General features: G+C 41.9%; 1 protein-coding gene across 3 annotated transcripts in view; it reads right to left on the bottom strand.

Moving 5' to 3' along the window:
• NAV2 (neuron navigator 2) overlaps positions 1–26,511 on the bottom strand; it is a 194,214-nt gene that overhangs the window by 146,799 nt on the left and 20,904 nt on the right. The window contains exon 1 of one of the 3 annotated variants that reach the window (XM_085063241.1): positions 2,104–2,248. The exons of the other annotated variants lie outside the window; for them this stretch is intronic. Coding sequence (XP_084919367.1) covers positions 2,104–2,178 — 75 coding nt within the window. The 5' untranslated portion in view covers positions 2,179–2,248. Of the gene's footprint in view, positions 1–2,103; positions 2,249–26,511 lie in introns of those variants that run through there. 3 annotated transcript variants of the gene reach the window in all.

Below are 26,511 nucleotides of genomic sequence, written 5' to 3'. Positions count from 1 at the left end.
GCTAAAGCCAAAGGTTTGGCTGAAAAAACTCATCCCTCTGAAGCACCTCTGGCTCCAAGGGAACACGGGAAGGAAAACAGCTATTTTGAAAGTGCATAGAGATTATGGCCCTGACAAGAATATGGCTGACATTTTGCTGAGTTACTGGCAAAAGCACAACGAAGAACATAAAAAAAAAAAATTTAAAAAATCAAGTTTAACAGCATTTGTCACAGACCTTTTTTCAAAGGTTTCTTACAATAAGTGGCCTTAGTTGTCCTGCATGCTTCCTAAATCCTCTAGAAGTCTGTATCTCTACATCTGTACCAAGACACAAATCCCACTAAAAGGATAGTGCTGATTCTTCCAGAATGAATGAAGCTTTGCACTGCAATAAAAAAAAAAAGTTTTATAGTTTTTCCCCCCAATATAAGGAGGAAATCACCAGAAACTCCAGCCACCACTGATGTTGGCTTTCTTCCAGCAGGCAGGTGAGACAGCAAAATGAGCTTCCTGGAATGCCATTGTATGGAGAGCAGGCCAGGATGGATGGGGCTTTGAGCAAGTGGGTCTGGTGGAAGTTGTCCATGCCCATGGCAGGGGGTTTAAAATGAGATCATCTTTAAGTTCCCTTCCACCCCAAACCAGCCTCTGGTCCTGTGATTTGCAATCCCCTAAAAACAGCCATCACACACACATGCACACACACCTACTAATTAGTATGATGCCAGTAGTCTCAGTTACCTGAAGTGCTGGAACTTGTGAGTTATCATCAACTATTGAGAATTGAGCTGTAGCCATCTGAAATTCCCATTTGGTTCCCACATTTCTGGGGAAGCAGAGGTAACTCTGCTTCTTTTTTTTTTCATTTCTTAAGGCAAGACAACTAAATTAGTTATTCTACTCAGATGTGCAAGTGTTTGTTGCAACTGCTTTGAATTATTACCCAGTTGGTGGGGAATATTCTTCTGAATATTACATTCTACTGGACACTTGTGTACATTAATTAGCCTTTGGAAGTTAAATAGAGAAATGGCTAATTTAAACACCACTGGGACTACTTACTTCTCTGTCTTTAAAGCCTTATTCCCGACTGAGAAGGGCTTTTCTCATGCATATGACTACTATTGAAAAGCAATGGGCTGACTCACAGCACACAGAGCCAAGCATATGTGTCAATTTTAGCAGGCTTGTAACCTCTCCAGGAATAGAGCCTTGGACTATGTACACTTCAGAGCAGGCACTGAGGTTGTTTAGAGCAAATCTTTGGTGGACACTAAACAAGCATCATGCTTTCAATTGCCCAGCTGGCACCTTTGCTACTCTTACCCCACTGAATATTTTACTATATTTAACATAAAAGAGGAGAAAAGAGAAAATTCCTTTTCCCCGCCAGTCATAAATTTTCTGAACGTTGTTACTGACAGGTGCTGCCTACACAGAGGGCTCAATATTTCTCCCCAGAGCAGCATTTTGCTGTGCAGCAGCCTGGAAGGTGAAGCAAGGACAGTGACTGAGCTGGCATCCAGATCTCAATGCTCCCATGATCCACGTTTGCCATACACAAACTCCTGTTGAGCTGCAGCCACACACCACGCCAAGCAGGTGGCTGCTCTCTCATTCCCCCTTGCAAAAGCCCCAGGAAGTCCTGAATAAAATGAGATTGCATTCACACCTGCACGTATTGCTTCACAGCTCGCAAAGTGACATAGTTCAGTTCGCTGAGCTGATCGGCAAAACCCATTCCAAGTCACATTTTGGCCCCAGTGAAACAACTGATTTGATCTTACGCCAACAAGTTATAATCTACCTCTGAGAGCAAAAGCAGCAAATGCACTATTTTTTTTTCAGTGTTCTCTGAAAAGTCACGTGAAGTGCACAGCAAGTTATTTTCAAATATCACAGTTTTCATACACAAAATAAACCCATTTACATCTACTACCACACACAAACAGCGACAGAAAAGGGCTTATCTGAAGAGGTGATACACATCTACTCCGAAGAAAACCACAGAAAATCCTAAGAAGCTGCAGAAGAAAGGGGAAAAAATAATCACTTCTAAGGCTGAAGTTAGTTACTGTTAACAGCACCACTGCCATGGTCGAGGAGCCAAGAGCTGCTTACTGTTTTATAATGATCACAGGAAAATTTACTTCTCCCACGAACAGGGACCTGGAAGGTCATACTACTTATTGGCATATTTAAGGTCAATATATTCTGCTTGAGTCCAGCTTGCTCTTCCTTCTCAAGGAGTCCACAGTTAAATGGTTATATATATGCTGGCATGTGAGGCTTGGGTGGTTAATTTTAGCTGAAGACACGCATGCACAGTGCTCAGATTTCTGACACTGTCACACTTCACAGCTCCCACCCCTCCTGCAGCTCTTCCCTTACACCCCCACTGCTCCCTTCACACAGAGTTCCAATGTTTGGCATCAATTTCAAACAGGATCAGTATATTTTACAATATCAGAGCTATTTGCAGCAAGAATAAAGTGTGGCAGGTCTTTCGTGTTGGACATTGCAGGCATGAAAAGAATTATTGAAGAAAATTGTTGGGGTTTTGTTTGACAGTTTTTTTGTTGTTTTGGGTTGTTTGGGGGTTTTTACATGATCAAGATACTTCCTACCTATTATAGAGACAACCCCCTTCATGTAAATGCTCCTAATGTCTGTGGAAATTTATGCTCTGAATGGAAATCCAAGATCTTGCATGACAAAACACTCCAGGTGTATCCCTTTTTAGAACTTTGGAGTGCTCACAATGTTTGAAGGCTTTATCTATCAGAAATGGAATAAAAAAAGCATCACGCTGAATGAGAGCTGGAGTGGACACACACAACCTGGGGCTGCCTGCCCTCTGGCAGCACCCCACCATGTGCAAATCAGCCCTAATTCCATGGCCTGACCACGCTGCTGGCATCCCTTAAAAATACAGAGAATTGGCACTTGTGAGATGCTTGGCTGGAATTTTTTTGTACTTTAAAAAAAAAAAAAAAAACCACAGCCGATGTTGCCAAGGTGAGAAGCAATGGCTGCCTCACCTCCCCTCTTGCCAAGCTGAAGGATAGATGTCTGACATTTTCACTGTTGATTTTTCAAAAGGCACACTCCTGCCAGAGTCAAATCTTTTAACTGCTCGGTGAAAAGCAAACAGCCTGGGAGCCACGGTGTCTCCACAGCAGCTCTCCCCCCAGCAAAGCCCCCTGCCCGTGGCAGAGTGGGTGTTTGTTCTGGGGAGGTGGGGGACGAGCGGGGCTTTGATGGGCTTTGAGGAGAACATGATGTCCTGGGAGATGAAGGAGCTGCTTGAAAACCCAAACAGCTCAGGACTGTGCTGGGAGCAGCCGCTCTGCTCATGTACACAGGAATCAGATTGAGGGGGAGAAGTGGGGAAAATGACCCCAAAACCCTGACCTTTTGAAGATGGGAAAGACATCCAACCCCAAAACCCTGACCCACTGAAGATGGGAGAGACATCCAATCCCAAAACCCTGACCCACTGAAGATGGGAGAGACATCCAATCCCAAAACCCTGATCCATTGAAAATGGGAGACACATCCAGCTCTAGGCTCCTACAGCCCTAGACCTTCTCCTCCAACCATCCAACACTCAATGTGATCACTTCCCAAAAATCCATGTAGTCTTGGCACACTTGGCTCGTGACAGTAAATAAGTCTTCTCAACTTTTCTAATACAGACGGACTCGTTTTCTCTATTTGGAAAAGGTATGAGAGACTGTTCCAAACAGCTGCTGTAATTTCATTGGTATTTTTCACCTGGGGTCACAAATCTGTGTGTTTGCAGTATCATCTCCTCTGGGCAGAAAGCCATGGCCGCAGGAGGGATCAAAACAGATGAACTATCACTGCTGGACTGGGCTCTGAGAAACAAAGGGGAAGGAAAAGATTCCAAGAGATAATAATCTGAAGAGGGCTGGAAATGGAACCTGATTTGCCATGTAGCATTTTAGGCACAGACTCATTCCTCTATTCCATTTTCTCTTGATTTCTTAGAGGATTAATTTGTCAAAACAACATTCACAGCTGTGAAGCAACTCCAAGTGAAAGTAAAATTTGTTTCTAAGGCACATGGTACTAAACCCTTTCAACTCCTAGCAATGTATCAAGATGAAAGTTATCTGATCCAAACACTGAGGCCAGGAAACATTGCAAAAGCTTTCCTTAATTTTCAACAAAATCAGTTTGCTGTGGGGATTAGGGAATTACAGAAATTGGCCTCGGTCTCACACCAAATCCTAGCCCTCTTCTAGCCAAGAAGGACCAGCCAACATTCCCTTTTGGGTCTGCTTAGTGCTTGATGGCCAAAAATGAGACTCCAAAACCAGGGCCTGGGTAGGCTCAGTCCATATCAACACTGCAGCCACCAGCCAAATATCCTCCTCTCCCACGAACAGAGTGTCTAATGCCACTCAAAAAAGAGTAAGTCAGATGCACTACCTTTCTCCCTCTGTAAAACATGATTTAGTTCAGTGTCCAAGGCTTTGCACGAGGCAATGGCGCTGGAGCTGCCAGAAGCTGGCGAGAGGCAGCTTGGAACAACACTTGGAACCACATAAAGCAACAGGCAACCAACACAGGGATGAAAAATCACTGCAACTGAGCTAGGAAGGCCAAGGACCTATTCATCACTTCACCTGCCAAGCAAGATCAATGCAAAATCTGGAGATGGAAGGAACGAAGAAAGGAGGTAACAAGAGCCAAACTTGAGCAAGAGCTTGACCACATGATTGCTTCACGCCTGGGCTCAAGTGTCAATTACTGAGTTTAACTCTTCTGAACAGGACTGAAGTCAGTAGTGAAAGAATTACACATTAATTCCATTATTTCCAAAGTTTATTGGTGGTCAGAGCAAGAATGAGAAGGAGCCAATTGTCTTTCCAAAGAGTTTTTGTATATTCCACCTGTGTTTCTATTTCTGATGTTCTTCTAATGCTCCTGCTGCTCTTGGGCACTGTCAGAAATGGGACAGTTGGCTAGACAAATCTTAGGTGTGACCTACTTTTGAAAGGCCTATTTTTATTTCAAGCTGCATTTTTAAGATAGTGAAAAATATTTTGTGACAGCTGAGCATAAATTTGTGTGGCAAAGACTCCATCCCAAAGACACAGAATCTCAGGAGGGTTCATCATCTCCCGTTAGAACCACATTATCCCAAGAGCTCATCTTCCACCTAGCCATCAAAATAAACAACCAATCTTTCAGAAAACTTCAAATACTTCTAAAAAGCCAGATCTCCAGCGTTTTTAAAATCTGGTCCTCACTTTTCAGTAGGGAAAAAGGAAGATATTCATATACATTGCATCAACATACGGATGGGGGGATGCAGCCCACACAGGTGTCTGGCCCTAAATGTTTCATTGATGGGATCTTGAGGTAAAATTCTTGCATTTGAATATACTAACAGCCATTTATACACAGGTGGAAGCACTTTTGGTTTTCGTATGTCATTCACTATATTGCCACACAGCCCAGAAATGAGGCCACAGCAGAAAGCTTTCTGCATACCTAGGACCACCAGGGGTTTGCCATATCTTACAGGAAACAAGGTCATCTTTATAAATTGTTCCTGCTAAGCACTTACCAAATAACCCAGGTTGTTTCTTTTTTCCCTTCCCCAAACAAAAAATTAAAGTGCTGAATTAATTTCCACAAACACAACAAACATAATCTAATGGTCTTGCAGTTGGCCATCTGTTTCACAGATACAAATCTAACTGAATCTTCTACTGACTGATAACTTTCTAAATTTGATTAAATTGTCAATGCTGACCCTGCTTCCAGCTCAGTTCCTCCTGCTTCCACTTAAAAGGCTGGGAGTGCTTTCTATATCATGATCTATATGCCAATTAGATAGAAGAAAATTGGCAATAGTTAAAGCTACACATTTGGCACCAGGTCAAACTGAAAGGGACAGAGAAGGGCAGTGTCCCCAGCTATGATGCAGACTAAGGGAACAGAGGAGAAAAGCTCTGAAGTGCAGATGTTCTAGCAAAAACTTTAGCTCCCCCTTCACTATAGTCTGTGTCACAAAGCCTTGTTCAGTCAAATGAGCTTGTATATTTATAAAAAATTGAGAAATACCCCTCCTAATGGGAAGGAGCAAACCTCTTACCTAAGTTTAGCTCAGCACTATACAAAAAAATTACTAATTTTATCCCTAAAGGCCACTTATAGACATGCTGGCCAAGACCCCAGTTACCAATTCACTGTCTTTGGGATGAAGAATGATCCCCTGCTTGATACAAGAGGAAAATTCTGCTTCTTCATTTCCCACTGACCTTATGCCTTGTTGGGGAAGGAGGGATGCTACTTCCATCAGAGCCAGCTGGTGTGGGCACTGCTGGAGGCAGGATGCTCAGATTCAGCAAACCACTGGCCTGATCTGTGATGGCAAATCCTGTGCTCCTAATTAGAGAGGTTCACTAAAGTGGCACCAGCCTGTGCTTTCATTGATCTGGCAATTAAAATCAGTGCTGCAGGGTTTTGCTAAAAATTCTGATACTGAACTTTTAACACCTCCTTCTACATTTAAAAAAAAAATAAAAATCCAGTACAGTAAAACTTAAAGCCGACTAGAATTAATAATTTAATAGTATATTTTATGGTTGATCAAGAAATGACAGTACAGGCACAATTCCCAGAAGTACAGGAAATTTGGGCATCTCTGTCTGGAAGCCTCCTCACACAAGAGGCCACTTAAAGGCCTTCTGTACCTTCCTGAAAAATCATTCAAGCAAAAGGAAAAATTTTTGCACTGCTCCTTAAGCTTTTTCAGAAATATATATATATAGCACAGTCCTTTAATAGAACTGTCACAAGGCAGTTCAACTGTAGGTTTTATCTATTTCCAGCAGAAAGGGTTTTAACATAAAGATATTTAGTGGGAATTTCCAAGGCTTGAACAGCACGACCTACCAGGCTAAGACTATTATCAGCTCCTTATGGTTTTTGTTCATACAACCCTTTTTTAAAATGCAGATGGTTGAAACACTTCTGCTAGTATTAATAGTCCTTCAACAATTATATGGCAGCAAGGAGGCTGATCAAAAGACCTGCAAGCTCTGGAAAATGCAGCAAGCACAAGGCAATGACAGCAGCCTATCCTCACTGGGGCCTCCATCACTCAAATTCCAATGTAATTTTACACACACCTACACAATCCCTTTCCATGTTTGATATCCTGCATTTAGTTTCCCATTTAGTCCTACTTTTGCCTGAACACCTACACCCAGGAAAGTGTTACTCCAGCAAACTTACATTGCTAAAATTAGCTGAGTAAAAGGTTCAGTGAGAAGAAAAAAATAGATGGAATTTACAGGTAATAACCTCCGGCAACTAATATTTGTGGTCATTTTAGTGGGATCCATAAAAATCAAACATTTTACCTTTTTTTTTTTCTTTCTTTTTATTTAACTTGGTAAATGCTTAGTTTTCCTTCAGATAAGAACATTCATTTTGATCCACTGCTATAGATATGGTCAAATGTTCCCACAGGATGCAGATGAAGCCCATCTATGTATGAAACTAAGCATGGTTTAAAGTAAAATCAGATAAGTGCAGGGGCTTAGCTGCAGATAAAATCAGAGCAATTTACTGGTAATCATTCAGAAAACAGAGCCTACCTTACAGAAACAAGGCTTAGGGACATCAGCAACATCAGTTATTCTCTTTTGCCTGGAGCAAGGGTTGGAGGAATGCAGAACAAAGAGCATTTTGCCAGTTTAAAAAAGCAGAAGGGGGAAAAAAGTGACTTATGCACACATAAAATTTTGATTCAGAAATTAACCACAGAGATACTAATACTAGGAGGGGAAAAAAGGAAAAAAAAAGCTATCAGGACTGGTTGCCTGTTTTCCTGATCAAACAACTAATATTTACAACATTACTTGCCCAATTCCTTATTAACTACAGTTGACTTAAAATTTTAGAAATGGTCCAAAAAAAAATAAAAATGAAAAGAAGAAAGCTGTCATAGCACTACGTTGAGATTTCAGGTTACAGGCCGTTTTTTGCAAAAGGCAGGCTAAGACTCTTCATCTAAAAGTTGAAATCGTAACAAATCAATTGAGCCATGGTTGAGTTGTGAATTAAAACTAAAACTACCATTAGAACAACCTGAAAGAAAAAGCAGCTCAGTGCTTGGGTTTGGGGTCATTTGTATGTTTGTGGGTTTTCTTGTTTGGTTTTGTTGTTGTTTTTTTGAGCAGTGGCACTTCTGTTGCTGAATTTCCTAGTACTGTCGTTTTTGCAGTGTTTGTTTTACACCTTTGGCAACACTTTCACTGGAAGTTTTGTTTATGCAATCCCACAACGATGAGGAGGTTACGAATGGCTCGTTTTTATCTCTCCAAATAACCTTCCCTGATATCTCCTGCAGGTTTTCTCCTCCATCACTGCTGGATTCTTGAAGAGCAAGACTGCTTGGCATCAGCCTTTCACCCATGGCTGCATCTGGCACTGGAACACGCACGGCAGCCTCAGCAAAATGACAAACCATTCCAAGGAGCACAGGCTGGTGACACGCTGTGCACATCAGGAGGACAGATCCAGGCAGCTGACAATTAGGGAGTGTTCAGGGTCGGTTCCATCGCGCTCGGACATGGACATCGTTTTAAGGAGGTGAGTGACACTTCCAGGCAGGAATCGAAGGAGAGCAGGCTTGTCCCCATCAGAGCCACTCTGACACAAAGGCCAGTAAAGAAAAAACATCTCACTGAGCTAAACTGGAGCTGACAAAGGCAGCAGCTGCTCTGCTCCACAGGGCAAATTTATATCTTCAGTAGGCGTCGGGAAAAACGGATCCTTACGGAAATTACTGTCAGCTCGTCCACTCTCATCCCAATGCTATCCAGGAGATCTCAAAGAAGGAACCAAGCAAATCAGAGCAGAATTTAGCTTTTAAAACATGAGAAGTCCACAGATTCATTCAGAGTAACATGCAGAGATATTTCTGAGGAGCATACAGAAACATCAGGAATGAACATTTCCCAGCACACACTGTAAAGAATACTAATAAGTTGGAACAGTAGTGCCTTCAAAAGATACAGATCTCTTTACTATGATTCAGAAGCTCCCAGAGGATTTGAAGGATGGATGTTTTGGCATGAGATCCTCAAACCTCATTTTATTAGTGCATAAGGGAAAAATTTACTACTACTACTACTACTACATCTACACCACAGTTGGCCAAAGAAATAATTATTGAGCATGAACTAGCTTAAGCAGTAACTGGTAAAAATCGGGATTATTTGGAAAATGAGCAATCTTAGATATTGAGATTGCACAAGAACAAACAAACCCCTAGAGTCTGCTGTGTGGTATAAAACACAGGATAGAATACTGCTGATGTTTGGTACCCTAAATCAGACTTCTCCATTGACTAGGGGACAAAGTCTGGGCAGTTTTGTATGCTGATATTTGTCCAGTGTTTTGCCAATCAATAATGCAGAAAGTAAGCTCTCAGCAATACATTCTGAACTATGCATTTACAGGCAACATAACTGCATTTAACCCATCTGTTTCTGTATTTCTACACTGTCAATTTTTCCTTTTTTTTTAGTATAACTAGAAGTAAATAGCACATTAAAGTATTCTGATGGTTTAAATTAGGTTTTTTAGTGCTTTAAACACTTGTGTCTATTTAGTGTGACCCTTTACATTCACTCTTTATATCAACTAGGATGTGACAATGCTTGGGTAAGGGATAAGGGTAAGAGAGGGCTTTGCACATCCTTCATGGACACCTGCTTTGCACCAACAACATTTTGTTCTCCCACCTCTCTACAGATGCTTGTCTCAAAAGGCAAATAACCCAAAGATCAGATTAGCAGCCTGATATTTCCATGAGGCAGCTAACACTGGCAGACCTCATAAAAGTACTGAGCAGCCCTGAGACCAGTCTTCATCCCCAAGAAGGATTAAACACAATTAGCATCAGGAAAGCAGATGTCTAACAAAGTAATAAACCATAACTTTTACACGAGGTTAAAGATGTCCCTCTCCTTTCCTCTATTCAGCAAATGATCCATGGCTCCCAAATGTATCTCTTTGCTGCTTTACACCACCCTGAGATTCCCTTATTCTCCCATCAGTCAATTCATTGGCAATCACTTGTCAGCAAAAAAAAACAAAACCAAAACAACAAAAAAAAAGCTTGCTGAGCAAATGTCAGAGAATATTAAATTAACCAGTCAAAGATCAGCAATGAACAGCTGACACCAAATTGAACCCAACACATGGCCCCATTCACATTATTGTTAAACACACATAGCCAATCGCTCTGCCTTCAAAATTACATTAAAGGGTCTTTATTTTATAAAAGAAAAATATTGGCTTGTGAATGTTAGTCAGCCTAACTACCATTAAGTACATCATAAAAAGTAAGCTATTGCTCTCATGCAGTTTGGATTAGAGGTACAGTTTTACCTCTGAGTACAAACTAAATTATTAAGCATTATTATTAAGCATTTTCCCTTTAGCTCAGAGATCCTCAGTATATTTCTGTGTCCTGACAGAGAACTGGATGTGGATGTGAGTGCAAGGAACCTAATTAAACACATCCATTCTCTCTCAAGAAAGGAAAAAGCCAACCAGGCAATATTTGCAATATTTTGAACACTGGGTGTTGAAATGACAGGAAAAGAACCATATTTACAAGATCCTAAGGTGCCCAGCATGGCAGGTGTATTTCCTTGAAAAGAACTTTTTCAGCGCTGAGTAAATCTCATTACTTCTCTCTATGCCTGTCACCTCTCCCACTCCTGGTCTTATTTAGGTAATAATTCTTAGACATGTTTATACTACACACCTCCAGGACAAGAACTGCCACTTTATGTTTCAGCAGCACCTCATACAACTTGGTAGTGATCTCAGTAAATTAATCTAGGCAATCTATTCAAGATTTAAATGAAATTTTTCAAAAGGGCACAAATTTGCCTCCTAAAGCCTTATTTAGTAATGGAAATGTTCTTACAGAAAGCCAGAACAGACCAATTGTTCCTCACAGACATCTCATCCTTAGAAATCCCAGTATCCTGTATTGCAGACCCACTCCTAATGTAAATTTTCCACTGCAATGTCTTGAACCAAAATCAAACAACCAATACTTCTACCTTCTGAATTCTAAGGCATGTGTCACAGAGCTCAAGAGAGCAAAGTAGCATCCTGGGTGGTTTTGGAAGCCTCTGACAAAACCAAGCCACAGTCAGGGAAGCCCTTGAAAGTGCCAGGCTTTTCATATGCCCTGTACTGAACCCCAGGGTGTCAAATTCTGAGCCCAGGTTATTTACCTGCATTATGGTCATCAAAATTAAATAACCAAAAAAAAAAAAAAAAAAACCCAATTCCAGAGATTTCTTTAAAAAAAGAGAACCAGTCCTTATGGCAAATCTGTGAATGCAGAGCAGAGAGGAGAAAACCAGCTTGCCTTACAATGCCCAACTGTTTCCCAGGTGATCATTATCACATTCCAGTGTGGGCACAAGGGTGAGATGCCAGAACAGTGACAGCACTCCACCAACTGGAACTGGATACTCAGGAGTGCTTTAGAAGCTCTCTAGTGATTCATTGCAAAAGATACTGATTTTAAAAAAGATATATCCAACTACTGCTGAGTTCAGAACCCCTTGTTAAAGCCTTCAACACCAAAATCATCTTCCCTCCTTCATTTTCACAGTACTCACCCTGACAAAAGTTATGTAAGGTCATGATTTTCTGACAAGATTATGATCATAGTTATAATAAAATAAGTAACTGCCCAGATAATCTATGAGGAATTTATGTTTACAATTTCAAAATGAAAACGCAGATCCACTATGACAATAAACAAGTGTATTTGGAGAGTTTTCAGTCAGAAAGGTAATGCAGAAAACATCTGAGCAGTCACAGCCTCACCATGATGGTTCTAATCATAAACTACCCACAAATAAAAGAAGTACTGGTTGAGTGAGAGACTTAATGCTTACTCACACGTAAAATTTTTAAATTAAAGACATATTCAAACCCCTGTACAATGCCCTGGCAAGACTTCACCTGAAACATCTCATGCAGTTCTTGCCACCCATGCTCAAGAAGGAGGAATTCAGGCTGGAAATGGTACAGAACATTACCTGGGAAACTAAGAGAAAGTCTGGGGAAAGAAAACTCTGAGAATTAGGTTTATCTGAACTTCACAGTAAGACATTTTTTGCCCAGAAAACTGGGGAGGAGGAGCAGAGCAGCCAACAGACTGCTGGCAACAAACCCCAAAAGCACATGAACAGGCTGTGAGAGTGAGCAGATGAGGCTGCAGGAGAATTCAGGGGCATCTTTCCACCAAGAACAAGCAATGCAAGCCAAGTGGTTTTCAGATTTTATATTCATGAAAACGGTGAAACTGTTGAAGTCATCAGGACACTGTAACAGTGAAGTCTGGCATTGATTAAAACAATAAACCCTCTATCTCACATGCTATTCAATACCATCTGCATCTATCCCTCTGTGCTCTACAGTAAGAGCAAGACTGAGCACAAACCCACATAGAACTGGGAGTAAAAGAAACAGCAAGGCTTTTACAACAGTGTATGGAATTTTTAATCTTCCCACAGCATCCTATGAGGGAAAGGAGTAAATAAACGAAAATCAAGCTGCAATCCCAGAATGCATCCTGTACCAGAACAGGAATGCTTTTTGAAGGACCACCTACCTCAAATCTCTTTCCAGTCTGTTTACTGCCATAATCACAAAACAGAATTAGATGAGGCTCAAACCACTACACCTGAATACTAAATTAAGACAGACAAACAGCTTGATCTGGAATATTTCAGAAAGCCTAAACCAAGCAACATACAGCATCTACATACATTTATAGACTTGCATTTCTGAAGCTCGTAATATAAGGGTTTTTTTAATGGTATCTGCAATGAAATATGACATGTAGTTTGTAACAAAAGAGTTATAATATGGCCTTTATTTATCTTGAGGTATAAACATCTGAATATGCACATTACACCATTTTCATGCAATTATCTTCTGCTTACTTTGATTTCTGGAATGATGTCAACTCCTTAAAAGAAATAACTAATCCAATTTTAGACACTCAGCATTTTTACAACATTTATATATCTATATATTGTACAGAAGAATACACACTGTGGTGGGTTGTGCCTGGCACGTGTATGCACATACATAATACCTGTGTCTAGGAATTTTAACTGTGTGGTACAAGTGCTGTCATAAATGATCCAAATCTCATCTAAAAGGTGTGTGGAGGTTTCCCTCTTTGAAAGAGAGCTTCTTTCATTCCCTGCTGTGGTGATTAGAAGCACCCTGCTGTATTTTGATGTCTTTACACAGAATACTCATATTCCCACATTGTCTTTGTTTTTCTGTTTAGGAGTGCCATGAAAAGAGATTTTTCTCTCTTGGTCAACCCAACAGCCCTTGTTTCCTTCACACTGATCTTTCACAAACGACAGCACAACTGTGTACAATATTCTGGGTGAGGTTTCACCTGCCTCCTGGCAGTTTCACTGCTTTCACACCTCCTTATCTCTCCCAAAAGCACCTTTCCTGATTCCTGTCAGGAATAGCTCTGCCTTTTGCACAGCCTTACGACGCTGCAGTTCACAGTTGTGCTGTCCTCTCCTGACTGATTCGCAGGAAAAAAGATTTATGTGCTCCTTCAGCACACTGCCTTCTGTGTCAAAAGAACATTTCTTTAGCTGTGTGATTAAATGCAAGTGTGGGGAATGGATGATTACATGCAATAGCCCTTTTCAGACATATCCCAACCTATGAAACACTGAATTATACTTTGCTATTTATTTTAATCTTTGTAGAGTGCCAGCAACTAAGCCTTCGATCTAGACATCTAACAACTGGCTGAGGTTCCACACTTTTTGGCTTGGAGAAGCTGGTAACAGGCTGTGATCCGATTCCAACATCAAGTCAATAATCAGCTGCAAGATAATGCAGTGACGATTCCAATAAACTGCTTATAAGGCACTAATATAGATGGCAAAAGCTTAAGGAACTGCAGGAATTCTTGCCCTTACTTAATGAAAAGCATTGCTAAGTCAGCTAGCAAAAATAGGCCTATCAAATCATAACTTTGCAAATCTCCTATCAGCCCAGTCAATTCTTCTACTGCAGTTTTTAAGTTAAGCACTTGAAAATCTCTTCCAGAATGAAGTGTTTCTTCCAAATAAGTATGTTCCCTTTGCTGTATGCTACACATCAGCCCAGAAGGCACATAGAGATAAGAGCATTAAAGGAAATGTTTAATAGAAGGAGAAGTCATGTGTAAACCAGGACTGAAATTTTATACATAGAGATAAACCTTTTAACACCCTCTTCACAGAGAACATTTTGAATTAACTCACTATTTTACAGGAATAACTTTTCCCCCCTGTTTTTTTGCAAGAACACGTTTTAAAAATCCAGTGGTTGACCCAGCTTAGGGGGCATTAACTTTTGCAAACCTCAGGTAGTGATGCAGCTGGCACCACTCACCCCCTGGCATGCATTTGGGGTGGTGCCAAGCAGGAGGCATTCCCTCTTCCCCAGCCCATATGGACATTGCCCACCTCCTCCTGCACCTCCTGACCTTCAGCAGGAGCAATTGTCCCACTCCTTGCACCTCAGGGTCTCCTATGGAGCAAGGGCAAGGATGGGAACACTGAGGTACATCCACACCCAGAGCCTGTCTGCTGCCATGGAAATGAGAATCTGCTCCTGCTCATAACTTGCAGGTGTCTATACAGAGAGTGCTCATGCACGTTTCTTTTCCCTCATGTTATTCACTGTTTTAAAATCGAAGCAGAAAGTAATTATAGGGAGAGAGAAGTCATAAAATAATTGTATCTGCTTACTAGCTAAGCAGCATTCACATTTTATCAACTGGAAACAGAAAGTATAAAGGTGACAGGGAAATCTGAGCAGCCTTCAGTTTTCTCCAGCTCTGTATAACCCCTAAGTCTAACCCCAAATGAGAAAAGACAAAAGCTACTCTCTTCCATAAAAAAAGCAAAAAAGGTTACAAATAAACTACATTAAATAAAACCCTAAAAGCTCAACTGTTTTTTCATCTGAAATCTGTTTTTGAAACACTATTATGGTATATTGCACAATAAAATGCTATAGCTTATGCTGACATTACTGTGGCTCTTCAGCCAAGTTTCTTTTGCACCATTTAAAGAAACAAAACTTTTCAATACAGGCTTATCCTGGGGTCATTTATTAGCCCATGTCAGACCCAGAATGTTACATCTTGAGAAAAAATACACACGGTTTTCATTCATTAATTGCTTATAGGTTCAAATAAAAAAAAAATCACCAAAAAAACCCACCCAAAAAACAAATCCCAACCAAACCACAAAAGAAACCCCACCCTGGAAAGGTTATCTACTTCCACTTACATACAGATAGGTTAGTTAACATGTTTCTACTGATACAACAGTAGGAAAAACCTTCTAAAAAGCAGAAACATTCTCATGTTTGCATACATTGTATACACATGCTAGGTGGCTGAAGGTTTGTAGGATAGTACAGGACAATTTGAACTTGGCATTAAAGAAAAAGGATCACATGCTTTTTACAACCTTCAGTCATCACAAAAAACAATACCTTACCCCTTGTGAATTCTCAAAGCCATAAAACAGTGAGTGGGAATTATCCTTGTTTTGATTACATTAAGAAAAGGTGTTTGCATAAGGTGTGAAGCTGACTCGGAACAGTTACACAGAACAGAAGAAAACGAGAGGGAGGTGTGACACTGCTGAAATTTTGTTCTGTTAGTCTCAAATGTAAAGTGGAAATAAAATCAGAATTAAATATCTGTTTTTAGAAGCTCAGGAATAAGGAACTCTGGGGTCAAAATAAGCAGGTTTATCAGCCGTGCACAAGTCACTCATCATGAATAGGAGAAACCTACAGAACTCTTTTTTTTCTCCCAAGAGCTGGAAACACTTAGAAAGTAGATACAGTCTATTCAGCAAAAAATTATCTTGGTTACTGTCTGGCCACTCCTCTGAATGTCTAGGAGCAACATCAATATTCTCCAGAGACTGGGAAGAAACCTGTCACGATTGCCCAGGAAATGTACCAACAATAGAAGCAACCTTGTATTTTGCAGCTAATTCAAGATGACAAGGTGGCTACTGAATAGATTGTATAGTGGTATGCGGCAAATATTAGGCCACTACCCCCCAACATTATTCAAGGACAATTTAATGGAAAAGGAATTAGTGACACAAAGTTTCAGCAGACTTGGATACTTGTTTCACATTGCACTCTTATGGCAATGTCATAATTTTTACAGATTTACCTGAATAAGTCTTGCAGGATCTGATATTTGGGGGCTACATGATAACAGCAAGCAGATAGATTTATCCCTGGCTGCCTGAAAAGTCCTAAATTACAAATCTAGTAAAAAACTATGCTTCGACACGGTGAATCTTATGATTTCAACCACAAAGTGATTCTTGCTATCACCACCCAAAACTCACAGCAGAATATATTTGGCTTTTGTTGGCATAGCAGTCATAATCAGCTCACCCTAAGCAATGACTGGCAAGCTTTTTTTTCATTCTTTCTTTCACAGAAACCTCAGTGGACCAGAGGAAAGAGGAGGACAGAAAACAGAAGGGACACATCTGATGTATTTACTCTGACACTCAGCTGAGGATTCCTTCTTTTAAATTAATTTTACACATACACACACACTTACATATAAAAGCTGTCTTTCTTTGATCCGCCTAATGAAGAGAGGCCAGCCAAGGCTTCTGGAAGAGCTGTGCACAGAGCTGAGCTCATCCCAGGGCTCTCCCTGCTCCAGCACCCAGCAAACCCCACCAGGCAGGAGGGAACCCACAAGGGCAATCTCCCTAATTCCCTAATTGCAGGGGCAATAAATGCCTGCTGCTTGACAGGGAAAGTGGGTCAGGAGCAGGGTAGTGGGTAAAGGATTTTATCTTTTTTCCTCCTACACAAGGAACGGGAAAATCCAGCATTTTTCTTCCACTCTTGAGCATTACTTGGATTTTGCTGGACACTACCAGCTATTTGATTTCTCACCTCACATCTCTTTTTCTCTGCTTGATTTCATAGGCTCTGTTCTCCCAGGTGCTGGTGCTGCTCGCAAAGCCCACTGGGGGCTGCTTTAAAGGCCAATGTATATGCAAAGACTTTGCAATACACCTGTGTACATAAGCTCCTTCTGCTTCCTAAAGGGCTCTTTGCATATGAAAAGCGAGAGAAAAGGACTCACTTTAACCTCCCTCCCAAAATACTTGGCTTCAGCTGGAACCAGGCTTGGGCAACCCCCACACAAATCCTCCAGCTTCCACTGCCAGCTCACAAATTCATTATTCCAGCGGCTACTCATGCGTGAAATATCCCAAACTATCTGACCCCACGTGAAGGGCTGCTGTTGTAGCCGGAGCTGAATAGTCCTTCACTAACACGTGTTCATCACCTCATTCCTCGCAAGGAAAGTATGTAAAAACAGAGATTGTTACATTATGAGCCACGCTATAAATTTCTTTGATTGCAGAGCCTGATAGGAAGAGGTGCTGGGAACCTTTAACTCCCACGTGGACTTCAACACAGTTTTCACACGTAAAGGCTAAAGGATTAGACCCATAGCAAATCCTTGACTTTTAATATAAATTTCTCGGGAAAATAAATCTTGCCTCTAAAAACTGCATAGAAATGTAATTTTCTTTGTTTAAATAATCCGCCAGAGAGACAGAGAAAACGCTATCTCAGACAGCCACTGTCTTGAGAGTCTTTACATCAAATAGCTTAAAAAAAAAAAAAAAAAAGCTGCTGGTGAGAAATCTCTGTAAGTTTTGATCAGAGTTTATGTCTTGGTAAGGACAGTAATTCAAGCAGACAGGCAGACATGTGGGTTTCCTGAGCTCATTTACGCAGGAGGAATGGTGCAGCCACACACTTTACACTTACAGGGTGCAGTGGGGTTTTTGACTTTTCAAGAAAGGAGAAGAAAGGAAAGGGGGGGAAAGGGAGGGGGAATTGTTGAGCAAACAAAATTCCAAATGCTCCCAGCCGACAAAATTATTCCAGGAAAACTGAAAGAGAGAAAATTCCTTCCAAGAAGCAGAAAACAATAAGAAGAAAGACGATGATTAAAGGAAGGTGAGGGGAGAAAGCTACACGAGGAACTGATGCTCCACTAGATGAAACAGCAGGCAGACTGACCTATACAAGCCCAAAACACGCATTAATGAGTAACAACCCGGCTGCGACTGTGTTGCAAAGGAGCATCCGCCCGGAGAGCACACCGCTCCAGCACCAGCCCTCCCACCCCAGGTACCCCAGCTCGCAAGGCTAATTTTCCCCCAGCCAGCGGCTTGCTGGCGGAGCTCCTTACCAGCTTCATGGTGCTGTTGTTGTGCTCCCAGCGCCACAGCATCACGCTCATGGTCACCTGCCGCCCCCGGGCTACCCGGCCATGCCCGGGGGACGCCGGCGCTGCTCATTCCCTCCGCCCTGCTCCGCCGGGGGAGGATCCTCCGCACCCCTCGGGGAGGGGTGACCCCGGCCGGCCCGGGGAGGGGTCAGAGCAGGGGCGGGGGCAGCCGGGGAACGAGGGAAAACAGCCGGGAAACATTGGGAAACACGCATTCAGCGAGCGCCGAGCCGCGCTTTGGGAAGGCGCTTAAGGGCAACGGGCGCGTTTTCAAGCAGAACTGCAAATCACGGGGGTTTCTCTCCTGGCTCTGGTAAAAGCACAGGTTCTAAAACTGCCTTGTTGTTTCGGCATTTGCGCCGCTTCCACTCAGAACTGGGTTTATGCTGAGGTCTGCTGGGGTGGGAAAGGATCGGGCTCGCCCTGAGTCAAAGGGAAGAATATTCTGCCTTAAAAATGATTCAACAGGTGGAGCACAGCAGATCGGCTTCAGGAACACAAACAACAGAATAGTAAGGGTGGTTTTGAATAATTGCTATTGCTAATATGCAGAAGAGCTGTATTTAACGGCAATAAATATCCCGGTTTGCCACGCTGTATTTAAGAGGCAGCTATCAAAGATCTTTGTGCATGCCAGGCTATTCTACAGCTGTGAGAGCAGCCCACAGAAATATCCCCTCTGCTCCCCTGCAGCACCTTGCCCAGACAGGATTGCTGTGGGAAGATTCATGCCTGCTCTTGCCCGAGGTCCTACGACATCGCCAGTGGGAAGCACATGGCTGTGGCTGCTCACCCTCCTGCTCTGGAGAGCTGCCACACCTGACAAAGCAGGTGGCCATGGGGACAAGGGGGACACAGCAGCTCCAGCAGCAGCTCCATGGGCAGTACCCCAGCAGCTCTCCAAGCCTGGCTTTGGAGAGGTTTCTTTGGTGGCTTTGGTTTTGCCAGGCCAGGGAAATATGGGGCATTAAAACATGCTCGAAGGAATTCCCCAGGCCACCCTTTTCTCACCCTCTCGCCAAATATAAATTTTGATTCACAGATAACTTTGCTGGCTGCAGGAGAGCAGGCAAGAAATAACGACAGGCATAACCCATAGCTAATGGTCCCAGAGCCCACGAGCAGCTCAACGTCATTTTCCTATTGTTAAATCCCTTAACAATCCAGTAAAAAGACATTAAAACACTAAAAAAAAAGAGGACCAAATTGTACTCAAACTGATTGCTTTCTTAGCTGAAAATTCAGTACTATCTTACTGGCTAGGCTGCTTCATATATCCATTCAGTATGCTGCTGAAGAAATACTACAATAAATCAGTAAATCTGCACTTGATATGCTGTATGTACCCTTCTCTATAAAAAAAACCACATGCGCCTTCTTACTGAAGCCTCTTCCCTAACAGTTATGGTTCCATGACTTAGATTTAATTCCTTCAGTCTGTAATTGTTCTCCTGTTCTTATTTTATCACTTATTATTTTAAGTGATAAAGAAGGAGGAATAATTATTGAAACAAACAATCATATTCCTTCACTGCAAAAAGAATTTGCCCACCAAGTTTGGTCGCTTGAATAGCTGTGTATAGAGGCAGAGCTGCATGCTGAAAGCATTTAAAGGCTTTATGCACACAGGTTACCTTTAAACCACAGAAGGAAAATTTGAATCCTCTTCTGAGAATAAAGAACTCTTGTTCTTTCCCTTCAGGCCAACGTGGACCAAAGCCTTAGCACAGCCAAGTCTTCCCAGCCAGCCCTCTGTGTAAGCAAGTGCCCTGCTGAAAGGTCATTCCTACAGCACTCAAAAGAGGGGAAGGTCACAGCCCATTCGAGAGCTGAACATAAGATGTATGGTCTTCAGGAGGCTCACAGGCTGAGACAATAACCTGCTGACAGACTCCTGAATGAGGGAATGAATGCGTGCACTGGGAGGGAGAAGCCTGGGTGTGATGCCAGAAGGACTTTCTGGGAGCATCTTAGCAGCACCTTGGAGGAGCTGCCAGTGCCTGCAGCACACTCCTCACTGAGCTGAAGTTTGTCCCTTCTCTGCTGCTGGCATCTGCCTAAATATCATGACATGACGGTGTTCTGTTTCCAAAAAACACACCAACGTCAGGCAAAAAACCAAGGGAACTGAGGGAAGGGGAGCTTTATGCTTGCAGGATTATAGTGTGTACAAAGGGCCAAGACAACCCCCAGCACAAGTCAGTGCTGCCTCAGACACCTCCTAAGCCTCTTAAAAGGTTCTTGATGATCTGCTCTGCCAGTTTGAGCAGCCAAATATTCTCATTCAACACTCAACCTCGTGCCAAAACCGGGAATTGTAAGAAACAAAGGAGAGCTCTCAAAAAATGGCAGATTTTTGTCTAGGAAAGCTCCATTTTTGGGACCCAGGGAACAAGAGCAGAGCCAAACTGCCCCTGCTACAAAAGAAAGATTAAAAGAGCAGATATGGATGGAAGGACTCTCCAGCCAACCAGTCTTGTTTCTTTGAATACAGTTTGCTGTGTGTTTTTACATTAACTGAAGTGTGGCTCAGGCTTGAGTATTTTCTCATTTTATCCCTTTGTGAGCCAGCTGAGCAAGCTGAATGTGGACAGAGACACTCATATGTAATCAGCCTGAAATACTAATAAAGCAAAGCTCCTGAGGTTAAAGCACAAGCTCTGTGCCGCCCAATCACTTTTTAAGCTAATTAATATCCTTAACTAAAATCTGTGCTGCTTTTAGACAGTTTTATTTAAAGGAATTTCCTCAGCCAGCCTTGATTTGGGATGAAGATCCCTCGAGTTCTGATAGGGTTGCCAGGTGTAACCGGAATTTATTTCTTCCATTAAAAAGTAAGACTTTGGAGCTGCCTTTCATCCTCCTATCTCCCTTTCAGGCTCACACAACACAGTGAAAGAGATAAGGTTAGGACTGAGGCTGGTAAAACCCATGCATGACCTCTTGCCCCCGGCAGCATCACGGCGGGGTTCCTCCCCAATTGCTGTGCCCCAGCTTTGCAGACGGACCCAGGAGATGCCTTTCCCATACAATGCCCAATTTCAAAAGGGAACCAGGACCAGATATTTGCTTGCATTTGAATCCTTTAAAGCATCCCAGCTCTGTAAGGCTTTATCATGAACTTCAGCAACACAGACATGATGACACAGGGTCAATATGAAGTTGAACCTTCAGGAAAAGACATTATTTACAGCTCTAATGGGCATCTAAACTTCCCTATTAAAGTGCTGAACAATGCACTTGTTATTCACCAGTGACTCTTCAATGACACAGAAACACGTGTCCCCAGCAAACCCCGTGGCTCTAACGAGACATCATTCCAGTTCCCAATGCTTTCCAAATAAAACTGCTGGAAAAAACAGGAGGAAACAGGTGTTGGAGACATTATGAATGAACTCAGTGCATACAGTCATTGTCTGTGCAACATTTACTATGAAGAAAGCTTGGGGAAATCCGCTCACTAATAATTCATTGTTTGCCTATGAAAAATATGTGTGCTAACAGCTTGCTCCGCAGTCATTAAACAAAGCCACACTCTTGTACTTACCCATTACTTTTGCTTTTTAAACACATCAACATTTTGTTGTTTTGTTTTGTTTTTATCTGGAAAAGAAAGTATATTAGAAAATTTTATTACTGCTTTTCAATGCATTTTGGTCAAAAAGACTAATTTTCTGTCCACTGAAAGCTGCATTTTTATTTATTTTTACTATATGACAGTAAGCTCATAGGGCTTCCTTTCATGCATTACAAAATGGAAATACCTACAAATTAAAATCTTGAAAGGATCTTAGAAATCCTGAAGCTGTTGAAAGCATCTTAGAAATCTTGAAGCTTAGTATTTTGCTAAGCATGACATGGGAGAGAACAGGAGAGTAGCCCATGGAATCAAAACAGATGCTGAACAATTTTCATTTTAAAAAAGCCCTCAAAATGGTGTTGAGCAGCAGCCTCTGAATTAAACATTTTCTAAACCAGCAGATGAGACGCCTTGCATTGAATAGTACCATCAGAGGACCCAATGAAGGAGCTGCCCACATGGTAAATCCTGATTTTCAGCAGTTGTTGGGAGGTTCTGGAGGACACAGAGACAGCTCGTGCTGGGTACCAGTTCAACAGGAATGAGATGGCCTTGATAGTCACAACCTCCCACCAGTCCCAGAAAGAAACACAAAAAGAGATGGAAACTCAATTAATCAACAGCTGAAGCAGATAGTATTATTACTGGCAAATAAGGATCCTTTCCTTGGAAAACATGTCTTGTTAAACTGGTATTTTCTGCTGAGCTCACAGGAGCTTACAAAAGTGATAACACAGATGAGATTCTGTGGGGAGGCTCTTGCCTCATTTTCATCTGGCACAGTGAAAACCAGGATAATAATAAATCAACCCAGCAAACATCTGGTGGACTGGAAAGGAGTTAGATGGTTCAAAAATATACGATAACTGGGAAATTATCTTTAAGAAAATAGCAATAGTCAAGCAGCTTGACTGTGTTTCACAGGAATAACTCTCAGCCTTACTTTTCTGAGCAAGTCCTAGAAGGGGCTAGGAAATTTGCTGGTGGCACATCAGTAATGGGAGAAGAAAATGGTAAAAAAAAAAAAGAGTCAGATCAAAGTAAAAGAAACTCATCTATACCAACTAGAACCATGGAAAGGTGTTAAAACACAGCAAATGCAATACTGTAACAAGGATAAACCAAGAATGTCAGAGAGCAAATGACTCTCCACGTGTTCAGTGCATCTGGAAAGAGCAATGTGCTGCCATCAGGATGCTGGGTCTGTGCTCTGGTTATTGGGGTGATGCAACACTTGCACACAAGAACAGGTGGTTATCAAGCAAGAACAGGCTTTATCACCTGCTGGGTTTAGTGCTGTTTGCATAGAACAGTTCAACAGGTTTCACCTTTGGAGAGGCTTCAGAGGAGAGCCACGAGAATGACTTATGGACTGAAAAATGCATATCACAAGACAAGACTCAAACAGCTCCATTTCATTTGTCAGAGAAGAGTGAGGGCAAATATGAGATCATAACGTGAACTAATTAAAAAAATGAAAGCAATCCAGCAGAAGTCATGTGGACTGTTTTATGGAGGAAGCCAGAGGGAATTATCACGTTTATTGCTGTCTATCACCAAAGGTTATTTCTAAGTTCCCCATTAAAGTGCATCAGGCAGCTACAGCTACAGATCTGTTCCTGCCAACCTCAGATCTATACTATCCCCTGGCTCCTGCCAGCAACCCAGTGTAACACACAGCAGTCTTCAAGGATTTCAAGGAATATAAAAGTAGTGGAAAGCTTCCTGTGCTCCATCCCAAGTTCCAGTCTGCTGGTACTCAACAGCTCACCAGTGCACCGAGAAACAGGTGGGGTCTGGGGGGATTTTTAAAAAAAAAATTAAATTCTAGATTCAGAACACAATGTGTTGGGGAAAAAGGCTGTTAAAGTAACAAAAATACCAGCACACTGAATACCCACTGGTTAGGCAATGCAGATGTTATTAACGAGGCCACACCATTGACAAAGAGCAAATTCCAGCCACGGTCTGAGGGACCCAAGTGTCCAAGTGGTCACTGAAAGGACAATAATCCAGGAAACCTATGGATCCTCCTCCAAAAATCTTAGCCATAATCCAAAGACATCACTGCCCTTTCTGAATGTAATCCCAGCCCACACTCCCAAGCTCTGTGACCTGACATGCCCTTCCCCAGTTTCCCAACATGTAAAAAACAAAAATATTGATATCAAACAAAAATAGCTTGACTTACTATATTTGAGACTTATTCTTGATTCATATTATTTTAGTAGGCAGACTAAAATACAGACAGGAAAATGTTAGCTGCTCTGTTTCTGCTGAGTCTTTGCCAACTGCCCTGAACACCAAGAATTTAAAATTAACTAAGCAATTCTACTTAAGCAGATGCAGAATGGTAAGAAAAAACTGATTCAATTAGTCTGTAGACAAAGCTGCTCAGTGCTAACAAAAGATCTCTCACCACCATAATTTTTGAAACCTGTCCCACAAAAGAACACATACCAAGACTTAATTAAAAAATAGCTGTTACTCACAGCCTTGATTAGCCACCTGGAACACTTGATAACAACTGGTATCCACCAGATCCTTTTGCCAAGCTCTTTATACTTCACCCTTAAATTAAGTGGTGGCAAATTCAAGAGCACAAAGTTCTGTGACCCAAAGATCCTGTATGGTAGATTTGAGTAGAAATTTATATTTTGAAATTATGTATGCATACAAATACGGAAGTACTTAAATGTATAATGACTTTATTGGGGGTGCATTTATTAGGGGTGACCTAATTGAGGCCCTCCAGTACCTGAAGGGAGCTGACAAGAAAGATGGAGAGAAACTTTTCATGTGACAAGGTGGAATGACTTCAAACTGAGAGAACATTTACATTGGATACTAAGGAGGAAATTCTTCCCTGGGAGGGTGGTGAGGCTCTGGCACAGGGTGCCCAGAGAAGCTGTGGCTGCCCCTGGATCCCTGGAAATGTTCAAGGGCAGGTTAGATGGGGCTCTGAGCAGCCTGCTCTAGTGGAAGGTGTCCCTGCCCATGACAGAGGGGTTGGAACAAGATGATCTTTAAGGTCCCTTCCAAGCCAGGCCATCCTAGGGATCTATTTAGAGTTGAATCCCTAGAGTAGCCTGCCTGTAACAGCTGCAGTTAAACCTGCTGGTGGTGGAAATGCCATAATCAGGTCTTCAAAACTAATTTGATTTCAAAGAAGTATTTCCAGTGTCCACAGAAGTTTCGGGATGGGGCTGTTCTTCTCACATTTAAGTTTTCAGCACTGCCTTCAGAACCTGCATCTTCAGCTCCAAACAAGCAAACACAATGCCCAGGCTTGTTCCAAACTTGCTGATACGATGATGACATGGAACAATGTTAATGGATTAATAAGGATTGATAAACTAACTAACCCTTAATTTTTGGTTGTTTATGAGACCATCAGCTTTGAAAGCTTCCATGCCACAGAATCCCCTTTTCTGAGTGTCCCCTTCCCCAGCCTCTGAGGCACAGATGACTTCAGGGATGCATCACCTCCCTTTCAGTCACCAGCCAGAATCAGCCCCCTGAAGGCAGCAATTTGGAGATATAAACACAGGTTATGAAAAGCAGTCTAGGATTTTCAAGATAAATACTTCTTACTCCAGAAGAGCTGGTCAAGGACCAACACCACCAGGGACAGCAGTGTTGGGGTAGATCCCATCTCTCACCCAAAACGGCAAGTTACAGGATGAAGAAAAGCCCTTAGTGCAAGCTTGTAACTAGAGAAAGGCACATTTCCATCTGCTGCACAACAATAGTTGGTTTTGAAAGCCCACACATCATAAATTAATGGACATATAGAAACAGAGGAAAAACCCTGCTCCTGTGCTTGGGATGCTCAAGTACCCAAGCTGGATGCCCAACAAGGCTCTCCTCTCTCCAATAAATTCACATTTCATTCAGCAGCCCAACCAAAAAGGATTTTTAGAAGTTCCCATAAGAGTTCTGTACCCTCAGTGAACCTTCTACCTGAGCTAAGAAATTAAACTATAGTGAGAAACTGAGAAACACTTGTTTTGTTTTGTGTCTTTTGGGAGTTTTTGTTGTTGTTTGGTTTTAATACAGGGAACACACTTGTGAAAAACACAATTACTTGATACGATCAAACATACCAGAAAGTAATTCCTCTGCACACTCAGAGTTTTCTGAGCTGAACGCACTGATTCTTCAATTTTTCAATTCTTCAATTCTCAGGTTTTTGAGAAAAACACTCATGGGGGAACAACAGGCTGCAGCCAGAGCAGCACTAATGTGGCATTACAAAACAAAGATACAAGGAATTAAGTAATTAGAGCCTCAATGACAGAGTACAATGCCTGTGTCCTTTGATAATCTCTTGAATGCTGAAGATAAAAGCGGGGCAGAAACGTGCATACAAGATGTGTAATAGCTGGGAGTTTCAAAGCGTAGTGGAGCACATTGCAGTGCACCATTCCATAGTATTCCAACATCTTAAAAGATCAGCCCGTTGGAGTAAAAATTTCTCCAATTGTCCAGCTTACTTCTGCTCTTTTGTACCTCCCTT

Source organism: Lichenostomus cassidix, chromosome 5 (assembly GCF_008360975.1).
Source record: "Lichenostomus cassidix isolate B80296 chromosome 5, HeHo_3.0, whole genome shotgun sequence".
NCBI lineage: Eukaryota > Metazoa > Chordata > Aves > Passeriformes > Meliphagidae > Lichenostomus > Lichenostomus cassidix.
Note: the sequence above shows the minus strand (reverse complement) of the source record. Positions and strands in the feature narration are given on the sequence as shown.